Source organism: Camelina sativa, chromosome 3, assembly GCF_000633955.1.
Source record: "Camelina sativa cultivar DH55 chromosome 3, Cs, whole genome shotgun sequence".
Classification (NCBI taxonomy): Eukaryota; Viridiplantae; Streptophyta; class Magnoliopsida; order Brassicales; family Brassicaceae; genus Camelina; species Camelina sativa.
In genome coordinates this window covers 20167937-20178946 of record NC_025687.1, presented here as the reverse complement: position 1 = coordinate 20178946, position 11010 = coordinate 20167937, and the positions used below count along the sequence as shown (strand labels likewise).

Sequence of the window (11010 nt, the reverse complement as noted above, 5' to 3'; positions counted from 1 at the left end):
TACCTTTTCCTCATCACGCTTACGCTCCTTTTCCTTTGCCTTTTCTTGTAAACTCGTTATGTATTCCTCAAATAACCCTCTGCTAACACTTTCATCTCCAATCGATCTGCAGATATTCGAAATGAGACATTAAGAAGGTAGAACTACAACCTTTTGTTTTAATTACGGTGAAGCATCCAATACAAATCTATAAACTATTTACCTGTACTCTTGACTTTCTTCAATCAGTGGTCTGGTATCTTCCCAGTTTGAAGCTGCGGTTATTTCCTAAACCAATAACACTATGTTTAACGTCCCAGAGAATCCAGTCAGAAAAGAAAGTCACCACGGGTAAGATATACCTTGAGAGTGCGCAACAGATTGGTAAATTCTTCAGCCATACGGTGAAGCTTTCTGGCCTCTTTTTCTTCTTTTTCCTTCATTCTCTCAACCAAATCATCATATATAAGCTGATAAACAGGAGAAAAAATATTAGAGCATATATCAACTGAACTTTGAAAGAATATCATCATCTCTGCTGTACTAAAGACAATCTGTCAATCAAAATTTTATCCAGAGCATTAGTCAATAAATATTTATGCAAATCTCATCAAAAAAGAATCTAAAAGCAGGTGAAAAATAACTCATTGCAGGTGTTGGATGGGTTAAAGCATGCCAGGAACAACAATTTAAACAATAGGAACAGAAGTTTGAACCAGTAGCTTATATATTTATTCCAATGTACACAAATCAGATAACAGTAACTGTTGATTAATTTATCTGATGACACATGTATTTTCACAAATAAGCCCGTACCTTTAAATTTATGTCTNTTCTGTCTTTTATGCCGGTTTTCAATATCAGATTCAGGGGAGTTTGCGTGCTAGCAAGAAACCATAACCCTCTTAGTTTTGAATCTTAATACCACTAAAAAAATTTCAAGCTTAGCTAACTCAGAATTGAAGTCTAGGGAGTACCTTTCTTGATTTTTTTCTATCATTACCATGTTTACGGGAGGATTTCTTTGACTCTTCTCTGTCATCTCTATCAGAACTGACATCTTCATCAGAATTGTGATGCCGTCTCCTATGTTTTCGGTCTCGATCTTTTCCCTTTCTTTTCTCCTCTTTGTGACCTTCGCTCGCTTCTACAGCAGTCTCACCATCTGACTCTTCCCTTTTACTCCTCTCTTTTCCCCTCTCTTTTTCACGTTCCCTTTCCTTTTCCCTTCTCTCCTTATCCTTGTCTTTCCGCTTCTCCTTCTCATCCCTTTCCTTCTCTTTTCTAACCTGAAAAGAAAAGAGACAATAAAGTCTTAGAGACCCGTTTTTACATAAAAGAGAAAAAAATTTCCTGGCACGACAAATCAGTACCTTTTCCTCATCACGCTTACGCTCCTTTTCCTTTGCCTTTTCTTGTAAACTCGTTATGTATTCCTCAAATAACCCTCTGCTAACACTTTCATCTCCAATCGATCTGCAGATATTCGAAATGAGACATTAAGAAGGTAGAACTACAACCTTTTGTTTTAATTACGGTGAAGCATCCAATACAAAGCTATAAACTATTTACCTGTACTCTTGACTTTCTTCAATCAGTGGTTTGGTATCTTCCCAATTTGAAGCTGCGGTTATTTCCTAAACCAATAACACTATGTTTAACGTCCCAGAGAATCCAGTCAGAAAAGAAAGTCACCACGGGTAAGATATACCTTGAGAGTGCGCAACAGATTGGTAAATTCTTCAGCCATACGGTGAAGCTTTCTGGCCTCTTTTTCTTCTTTTTCCTTCATTCTCTCAACCAAATCATCATATATAAGCTGATAAACAGGAGAAAAAAAATTAGAGCATATATCAACTGAACTTTGAAAGAATATCATCATCTCTGCTGTACTCAAGACAATATGTCAATCAGAATTTTATCCAGAGCATTAGTCAAAACATATTTATGCAACTCTCATCAAAAATGAATCTAAAAGCAGGTGAAAAATAACTCATTGCAGGTGTCGGATGGGTTAAAGCATGCCAGGAACAACAATTTAAGCTATAGAAACAGAAGTTTGAACCAGTAGCTTATATATTTATTCCAAACAGTAACTGTTGATTAATTTATCTAATGACACATGTATTTTCACAAATAAGCCCGTACCTTTAAATTTATGTCTGATACTGGTTGAGGACTGAGATCTTCTGAAATAGCAGATTTAAAATCTTCAAACAGCCAAGAGGAGACCATGGAAATCTGGTGGTAGACAAAAGGGATTAGTAAAATGGTTGGTATAGTAATAAGCAGAAATACAAGCTATCCGTTGACTTGCCTTCCTTGACTTCATAGCTTCCTTTACGCGACTCTTATCCTCACGATACTGTCAATCAAAACACAAATGGTTGGATTATCACAACACAACTATCAGATTCACGCAAATCTACCCACAGAGAAATATAATTTATCTAGTCCGAATTACCTGTTTCTCTAACTCTTCTGTGACATCTTCGAACAAGTCTTTCGGAGTTGAGCCAGACGTATTAGATGCAACAGCTTGGTATTGGGGCAACTCCTNGACCTTCGCTCGCTTCTACAGCAGTCTCACCATCTGACTCTTCCCTTTTACTCCTCTCTTTTCCCCTCTCTTTTTCACGTTCCCTTTCCTTTTCCCTTCTCTCCTTATCCTTGTCTTTCCGCTTCTCCTTCTCATCCCTTTCCTTCTCTTTTCTAACCTGAAAAGAAAAGAGACAATAACGTCTTAGAGACCCGTTTTTACATAAAAGAGAAAATAATTTCCTGGCACGACAAATCAGTACCTTTTCCTCATCACGCTTACGCTCCTTTTCCTTTGCCTTTTCTTGTAAACTCGTTATGTATTCCTCAAATAACCCTCTGCTAACACTTTCATCTCCAATCGATCTGCAGATATTCGAAATGAGACATTAAGAAGGTAGAACTACAACCTTTTGTTTTAATTACGGTGAAGCATCCAATACAAATCTATAAACTATTTACCTGTACTCTTGACTTTCTTCAATCAGTGGTCTGGTATCTTCCCAGTTTGAAGCTGCGGTTATTTCCTAAACCAATAACACTATGTTTAACGTCCCAGAGAATCCAGTCAGAAAAGAAAGTCACCACGGGTAAGATATACCTTGAGAGTGCGCAACAGATTGGTAAATTCTTCAGCCATACGGTGAAGCTTTCTGGCCTCTTTTTCTTCTTTTTCCTTCATTCTCTCAACCAAATCATCATATATAAGCTGATAAACAGGAGAAAAAATATTAGAGCATATATCAACTGAACTTTGAAAGAATATCATCATCTCTGCTGTACTAAAGACAATCTGTCAATCAGAATTTTATCCAGAGCATTAGTCAAAACATATTTATGCAACTCTCATCAAAAATGAATCTAAAAGCAGGTGAAAAATAACTCATTGCAGGTGTCGGATGGGTTAAAGCATGCCAGGAACAACAATTTAAGCTATAGAAACAGAAGTTTGAACCAGTAGCTTATATATTTATTCCAAACAGTAACTGTTGATTAATTTATCTAATGACACATGTATTTTCACAAATAAGCCCGTACCTTTAAATTTATGTCTGATACTGGTTGAGGACTGAGATCTTCTGAAATAGCAGATTTAAAATCTTCAAACAGCCAAGAGGAGACCATGGAAATCTGGTGGTAGACAAAGGGATTAGTAAAATGGTCGGTATAGTAATAAGCAGAAATGCAAGCTATCCGTTGACTTGCCTTCCTTGACTTCATAGCTTCCTTTACGCGACTCTTATCCTCATGATACTGTCAATCAAAACACAAATGGTTGGATTATCACAACACAACTATCAGATTCACTCAAATCTACCCTTAGAGAAATATAATTTATCTAGTCCGAATTACCTGTTTCTCTAACTCTTCTGTGACATCTTCGAACAAGTCTTTCGGAGTTGAGCCAGACGTATTAGATGCAACAGCTTGGTATTGGGGCAACTCCTTTAACTGTACATAAAATAACTGAGTGAAAGAATCCAATATAAAATATAATTTGTCCAAAAAAGGGATCTAAACTGGTGAGACACCTCAATGCAATAATCCAACCAGTACGTCTTGGCTGTAAGGATGCCAGCAGCAACATGTTCTTCCAATAGTGTACGAAATGCATCACGGTTTTTTCTCTCGGCCCGCCTTACATGTTCCTAGCTCCACAAGAAAACGAAACCATGAGCATTGGAGTTTTAAGAGGAAAAGTTAGGTTACAACTCTGAACATTGACCTTACTTTCTCTACTTTCTTCAGCTCCTCTTCTTCCTTCTCTAGTTCAAGAATGTATTCCTGGAATAACAAACATTAGAAACAAATTCTAATGTGGCATCCTGAACTACTTGATGAAGTAACTTACCTCAAAACCAATCAGGCGATCTATCTTTTCAAGACAGAATCTTTCATCATCCTCCAGTCTATCTTGAACTTTGCGCCATTGTGTACCAGCCTTAAAACAAGTATTATAAAAGGCATTATGGCGAGGTCTACGAAAAAAAGGTTTGCAGGAATAAGATTCACAAACAATGATGTACTTTGATAAAGTCACAGGTTTCAAGAAACTTCCGATACTCTGCCATATGTTGCCGATGCTCCTCCTGTGCCTTATTTCTTTCCTGCACATTAACGGATTCATGATGTCAATTAAAATAATGAACTTTCCCCTTCTACAAAGCAAAACATTGTATTCTCAATAGATGCTTCAAAAACCATCATGCCGGTGCACCAGATAAATTCTCAGCGACAATCTAAGCACCCACACAAATTATTGTGTATTTTAAGACATGCCTCTTGTATCATACGAAGCGAGAAAACCGTTTGAACCGTAATAACCAAAAAACAAAGTTCTCTGGTCCAACACCTTCATGTGCATAGGCATGCCATGTTTTGCTTAGCAGCACAAAGTATCATACGAAACAACAAACAGCCAAATCTACACATGAAAACGAAAAGCCCCAAAAAAGTACCCAGATGATTTACCTTCCTCTCAAGTTCCACAATATAATTGTCAAAAAGATCTTCACGATCCCTTGAACGGTCAACAGCTTTAAAGCGCTCATCATTTTCAAACAAACTCATTGCTTTGCTGGTGAGGAAATAGTTTCCATTAGCAAATGTCATGCATACAATAAAGAAAAGAGCCAAAGATCTTGTAATTAACTGAAAGCCATACCTCCATTTTATGGATGATGAAAGCTCTTCACACTCCTGAAGTCAAGAAATATTATTAGAACATAAAANTTGTGCCTTATTTCTTTCCTGCACATTAACGGATTCATGATGTCAATTTGAATAATGAACTTTCCCCTTCTACAAAGCAAAACATTGTATTCTCAATAGATGCTTCAAAAACCATCATGCCGGTGCACCAGATAAATTCTCAGCGACAATCTAAGCACCCACACAAATTATTGTGTATTTTAAGACATGCCTCTTGTATCATACGAAGCGAGAAAACCGTTTGAACCGTAATAACCAAAAAACAAAGTTCTCTGGTCCAACACCTTCATGTGCATAGGCATGCCATGTTTTGCTTAGCAGCACAAAGTATCATACGAAACAACAAACAGCCAAATTTACACATGAAAACGAAAAGCCCCAAAAAAGTACCCAGATGATTTACCTTCCTCTCAAGTTCCACAATATAATTGTCAAAAAGATCTTCACGATCCCTTGAACGGTCAACAGCTTTAAAGCGCTCATCATTTTCAAACAAACTCATTGCTTTGCTGGTGAGGAAATAGTTTCCATTAGCAAATGTCATGCATACAATAAAGAAAAGAGCCAAAGATCTTGTAATTAACTGAAAGCCATACCTCCATTTTATGGATGATGAAAGCTCTTCACACTCCTGAAGTCAAGAAATATTATTAGAACATAAAACAGGTCATCAGTCACACTAAACAAACAAAACACCGAACTTCTGACTCCTTTGGTACATACCTCTAGCATCTTGACAAATTCTTCCCGAGCTTTCTTCTGTCTTCTTCGTCTTTCCTCAGCTTCCACTTTTTTCCTTTGACCAAGATACTGGAGAATTTAATTTGACAGTCAGGTGTATGCGTTAGAGCTACTGAAAGTCGAAATCTACCAGTGAAAACATAATTACATCACAACTAGAGAGTGCAACACATTATTTAACAAGGTAAAAAAAAATGCAATTCCACATTATAGCTAAGAACTAAGAAACTATATACCTCGTTAAAAGCTTGTTTCCGCTCACCTAGAGTCCTCAAAGCACCATACCTTTTGTCGTGAACAATCTCTTTCAATGTCTACAAGGACTCGAGGAGATGATACGGTCAGCAACGAAGAGGTAGATGCTTAGGAAGAGGATGCTGAAATATCGATCAAAGACACAAATACTAGCACATTACCTGTTCCCATGTCCAGTCAGAATGAACATTTACAGATTCCAAAAGAGACTTGAAAGCAGCTTTAGCCTCCTAGAAAAAAAATAACCAAAATAGTACAAAAATAGATGGTTGGCAAACAATTGCACTTGCACACGAAAACGTTATGCTACAGAAAAGAGATATCATGAGGAGAAAATAGGATAAAAAATTACCTGCTTAGTAGCATATACCATAGGTTCCTCAACATTTGCTTTGTCACCAGCAGGTGACAGATTTGCTTTTACATTCACCGACAATTCCTTATTGTCAGCCTAACAAAACATTCGAAATAATGAGAAAGCATACCATGATGTAAAGCTTGACCATAAATATTCATGACACCACCACATCATCACACCTATAGTAATTACTATACATAACTTTTCCAATAACTCGGACATGTTAATGTAAACTCTGTTTACATGAAGCTGAAGTAGAAACAGGTAAATGGAAAACATATGAATACACTTTTAGAATCTAGGCAAATCATTGTAGAAAAGGACAGTTAAAATCATGCCTCATTGTTTTGTGTTGTAGCTCCATTATTTGAATCATTTGCTCCCCGAGACGGTAAATTACCCGCTTTTCTGTTAAGATGGGTACAAAACCTAAATTCAGAGGCATGATAGAGTGTATAATCATCAAACAAAACTTCCCCAAGTAAAAGTAGTACATTGCAGTCGCCTCAGTATCAGTAGCTGCACCAGACGTTGGAGTAACAGGAGCAACTGAGGGAGGATGGGCGACAGGTACAGTCAAACCCGCTTGGGTAGGGCTTGAAGAATGTCCAGGAAGTGTTGAAGATGAGCTGGGAGCAACAGAGGTCGCAGTGCTAACCGCTAGATCAGATGAGGAGGCAACATTGTGGGACAGAGGAGTAGATCCAGCTTCGGAAAGGGACCTCTTTTCGCTAGCTAGTTGGGCTTGTTCCCGAGCTAACTGCATACAACAACTACACAGGTTTAACATAGGCTTTGCATTGGGGAATGTGGACGAGAGAGAAATAAATTGGTAGACCTTCAAATCTTCTGGAATTGTCCACTTAGACTCCTTTGTAACCTTGTTATAATAATATCTGTGTAAATTGAATCAACTAATCAGTTGCAACAATGGAAAATAAGCATTATACAAATACCAAATGAAATTCAAAGATGCATACTTCTTTCCATCAGCTGTTGTAAATTCCTTCCATACAGTGGATGCATCAGCCCGCTGTAGAAAGAGATTTTAGATTGCAAGAAACTATAAAAATGAATATACATGGTAGATTTTGATCAATCAATCAAGTCTGTTTCTACAGAAACCCAGAATGTCATTTAAAGGTTACGGGATCAAAGTGGAAAAAAGAAAGATGTATGCATCGTAGCAATGAATATATCAACAAGGCAGGATTTTATCAGGTCAATCAACCAAATTAAGTTCATAAACGTCAAGAAAGAAACCAAGACAGGATTTTATTAGGTCAATCAAATAACTTGTTTCAAAATACCCCCAAACTGGTTGCCGTTTGCATTCAAATATCATTCTTCTAGTATATAATTTCCAACCAAGTTAAAAAACAATGTGCATAGACAGATTTGATGCAAAATAATTTGTTATGTAAAACAGAAATAAGCAGAGGGGGGTCAAATATACTACTTAACAGTACAGCATACCATTGAAAAAAGTGGGACAAGAGTACTATTGAAGTTCTTCTATTTGTATAAAGAAAACAAGGACCGAGTCTAGAAACACATACTTTTACTATAAAACAAGAAAAAGACAATCAGAAAAATATTTAATAGAACAAACATCATAAATTAGCAATCCGATCCCAGCCTGACTATAAAGTTGTCACCTAAGAATTTACACAAAAGAAGTGAAAAACAGGGAGCATCGGTAGCCTGTTTTAATAAAGTGAAAGCTGCTTTAGATGAGCACGTAGCAGTCATTATATATCTCGACAGTTACCATTGAGTTTCCAAATCAGTGGAAAAGAATATGCTCAACATCATTTTTCTAGACAAAGTATGCATCCGTTTACATAACAGTAAAGTGGACACACCAACTATAAGACTGATAAGCTTCAACGACCAGCAAGATAAAAATCATCTTAGAAGACTGGCTACTTTATAAGTCTCACCTCAAGTGGTGTCATCAGTTCAAGAGGTTTCTCCCAGCTTGACTGTTTAGTCTGCTTGTTGTAATAATACCTAGAAAAGATAAGTATTTATCAGATCACCCGAAAAGTTTTAGACTCCATAGACTTAAAGCCATGACACACACATCTGCATGGACCTTATGGAAGGTTCAAAAAATGAGAAGCTTACGAAAAATTTCATAAAGTAATCAATTTCGATTGGGAACTGCATGAACACAAAACTACGGTACAAAGAGTGACATGTAGGACGATAATTGGTGCCTAAACATGAAACAGTGATTCAGTAACATACTTTCTCCCATCAGCAGATGTATGCTCCTGCCAGTCAGATGCAGATTGCGGAGTCAAGCTTCCCTGGAATCAAAATCCAACATGAATATTAAGCTACAATTTGCATAAGAAATAGTGCATAAAGAAATACCAATTAGTTTGATAAGAGTACATCAACAATGCCATATCAGCTAGTTAGTAATCGACTATAAATAGGAAAAGGTTCTGATGTGTAGAGGTATAAAGTATTTTGTGGTTTGCTAGGGGCCTCTTGCGGCTTGGAAGAGTTTTTGGGTTCTCAACAACAATACCGTACGTCTTCAAACCTTATTCGAGTTTGAGTTAAGTTAAGGACCAGAGGGGGTGCACATAGTATTTAATAAATCTAAATAAGTCGATGTCTATATAAAACTTTGCTAATAAGTTGAGGAACGCTCGATTCATATACAAATACTATCTCAAAATAGTTCAGAGGAAGATTAAAATGCTATAAATGATAGATGACAACTCAAAATAATATGATTCGACGTTTTAGTACGAGATGGTTTCATAATTAACAACATATTTAAGCATCAATACAAGTCAGCAAAACATATTTGCGATAAGTAACCGTAGCCACTTACTGGGTCTGTGGATAGTGCGACTGGTGTTTGTTGCCCAGTCTGCGGCACAGGGGAAACAAGTGATGTACTTTGATTTACAGGAACAGGCCAAGCGTTTGCTGCTGGAGGGACGCCGGCTGCATGCATCTGAGAATTTGGTTGGACCAATGATGGTGGTGGTTGTTGCTGAGGATAAGAAGATGGTACAAACTGCAGTAACAAGAATCCACTAGGAAAATGAAAACGAATCATACATAAAGGTTATCCGCACACAAATATAAGAGCAGAAGTCTCACCGTATATGAAGAAGAAAATGGAGGTCCAGATGTAACAAAGCCCGTCACTGGAGGTACATTTGGCTGTTGTTGAGTAGATCCAGAAGTGAGAATCTGGTTTGTTTGAATATAAGGAACTGATACAGCCTGTGACGATGATGTAATATGACCAGGCTGACCTGGTCTCACTGGAAAGAGCTGCTGCTGCTGCTGTATGGGCTGAGAAAACTGTGGAGGCTGACTCTCAGCATTTGGAGGTACATGTCCATAGGGATGAAAAGGCTGTGAAGCTGCAGGAACAAAATGCTGACCCTGTTGCCCAGGAACCATCGGCCGAAACTGCTGGAAAAATAGTCTCATAAGCACATCTAATAGATCACAGACTAGTGGAGAAACTAACAAACTATCACTATAAATCATACGCTAAAACAAAACGTCCACCAATTGGGAGCCAGATTATCATCCCATAGAAATTTTGTAGTTATGCAAACCCACTTATACACTTCAATCAAGGTAATGAGACACATACTTCAGCTTCTTAGCTTTCGCGACATCAAATCCAGTAAATATAAAACCTTACAAACTATTAAACAATGACAGATACAATATAGATCAAAGTCTCTAATCCGTTTGAGCTTAATCAAATAAACTTCGTCAAAGTCTCTAGTCTAAACCTTCCCCAAAATCAAATTGCTTAGAACATATCAATCGAGTTGCTTCGAATTCCATGAAAGGGAACTAAAAGAGAGAGAGAGAGAGCAACTTTGGCACTTTTCGCACCTGGGCACCAGAAGACGGGGGAGGATTATTCGACATTCTCCCACAAAATAGAGCTTCCTTTACAACTTACGGCTTAATCTGAAGAGCAAAATATCCCAACTTCGAGCTCAATATTTCAGAGGGAGGACATGTAGTCGATAGCGAAAAGAGAGGAGGAAAAACCCTAACTAGTAGACGAAAGCACATACCAGGGCCAATGATGAATCAAAGAGTATCGAGAAGGACGACGAAGTCTCACCAAACGGAGGTTTTCTTAACCCTAATCGGGACTGAGCGAGCGGGACTACTCCGAATTGCGAAAAGAAAACAAGTTTGTCGACGAACAAACGAATCCAGTCTACAGATGTTGTTGCCTTTGCTTTTTTTTAATTTAGTTACAAAACGGCATGTAGTCCTGACGTCACCGCTTAGTACTGTAATTTTTTGGTTCGGTTTTTCTTTGTGATTTCAGATTTCCGGTTTAGTAATAATGGTAAACCTGAGTTAAGATGGATGGTTTTGTTAATGTTAAAGTTTTTGGTTCAGATTCGAATTATATA

General features: G+C 37.6%; 1 protein-coding gene and 1 long non-coding RNA gene across 4 annotated transcripts in view; both read right to left on the bottom strand.

The window, feature by feature from the left end:
• LOC104777593 (pre-mRNA-processing protein 40A) overlaps nt 1-10794 on the bottom strand; it is a 13861-nt gene extending 3067 nt beyond the window's left edge. The window contains exons 1-28 of one of the 3 annotated variants that reach the window (XM_010501866.1): nt 10660-10794; nt 10472-10549; nt 9713-10033; nt 9438-9626; nt 8837-8898; nt 8527-8596; nt 7564-7616; nt 7422-7479; nt 7078-7343; nt 6922-6991; nt 6578-6676; nt 6387-6455; nt 6207-6284; nt 5953-6039; nt 5826-5860; nt 5633-5738; nt 4545-4625; nt 4370-4459; nt 4249-4302; nt 4050-4166; nt 3871-3969; nt 3724-3771; nt 3556-3648; nt 3119-3226; nt 2980-3044; nt 2781-2883; nt 2543-2696; nt 957-1114 (exon numbers count right to left, since the gene is read on the bottom strand). In XM_010501866.1, coding sequence (XP_010500168.1) covers nt 957-1114; nt 2543-2696; nt 2781-2883; nt 2980-3044; nt 3119-3226; nt 3556-3648; nt 3724-3771; nt 3871-3969; nt 4050-4166; nt 4249-4302; nt 4370-4459; nt 4545-4625; nt 5633-5738; nt 5826-5860; nt 5953-6039; nt 6207-6284; nt 6387-6455; nt 6578-6676; nt 6922-6991; nt 7078-7343; nt 7422-7479; nt 7564-7616; nt 8527-8596; nt 8837-8898; nt 9438-9626; nt 9713-10033; nt 10472-10507 — 2769 coding nt within the window. In that variant the 5' untranslated portion in view covers nt 10508-10549; nt 10660-10794. Of the gene's footprint in view, nt 1-956; nt 1269-1352; nt 1456-1551; nt 1617-2542; nt 2697-2780; nt 2884-2979; nt 3045-3118; nt 3227-3555; nt 3649-3723; nt 3772-3870; nt 3970-4049; nt 4167-4248; nt 4303-4369; nt 4460-4544; nt 4626-5632; nt 5739-5825; nt 5861-5952; nt 6040-6206; nt 6285-6386; nt 6456-6577; nt 6677-6921; nt 6992-7077; nt 7344-7421; nt 7480-7563; nt 7617-8526; nt 8597-8836; nt 8899-9437; nt 9627-9712; nt 10034-10471; nt 10550-10659 lie in introns of all 3 variants that reach the window. The other 2 variants (XM_019243847.1, XM_010501867.1) reach the window with 2 other exon arrangements.
• On the bottom strand, nt 4989-5219 carry LOC104777592. The gene is made up of 2 exons (XR_766310.1): nt 5183-5219; nt 4989-5095 (listed from the first exon to the last, which is right to left on the bottom strand). It is a non-coding gene; the product is annotated as an uncharacterized LOC104777592 (long non-coding RNA).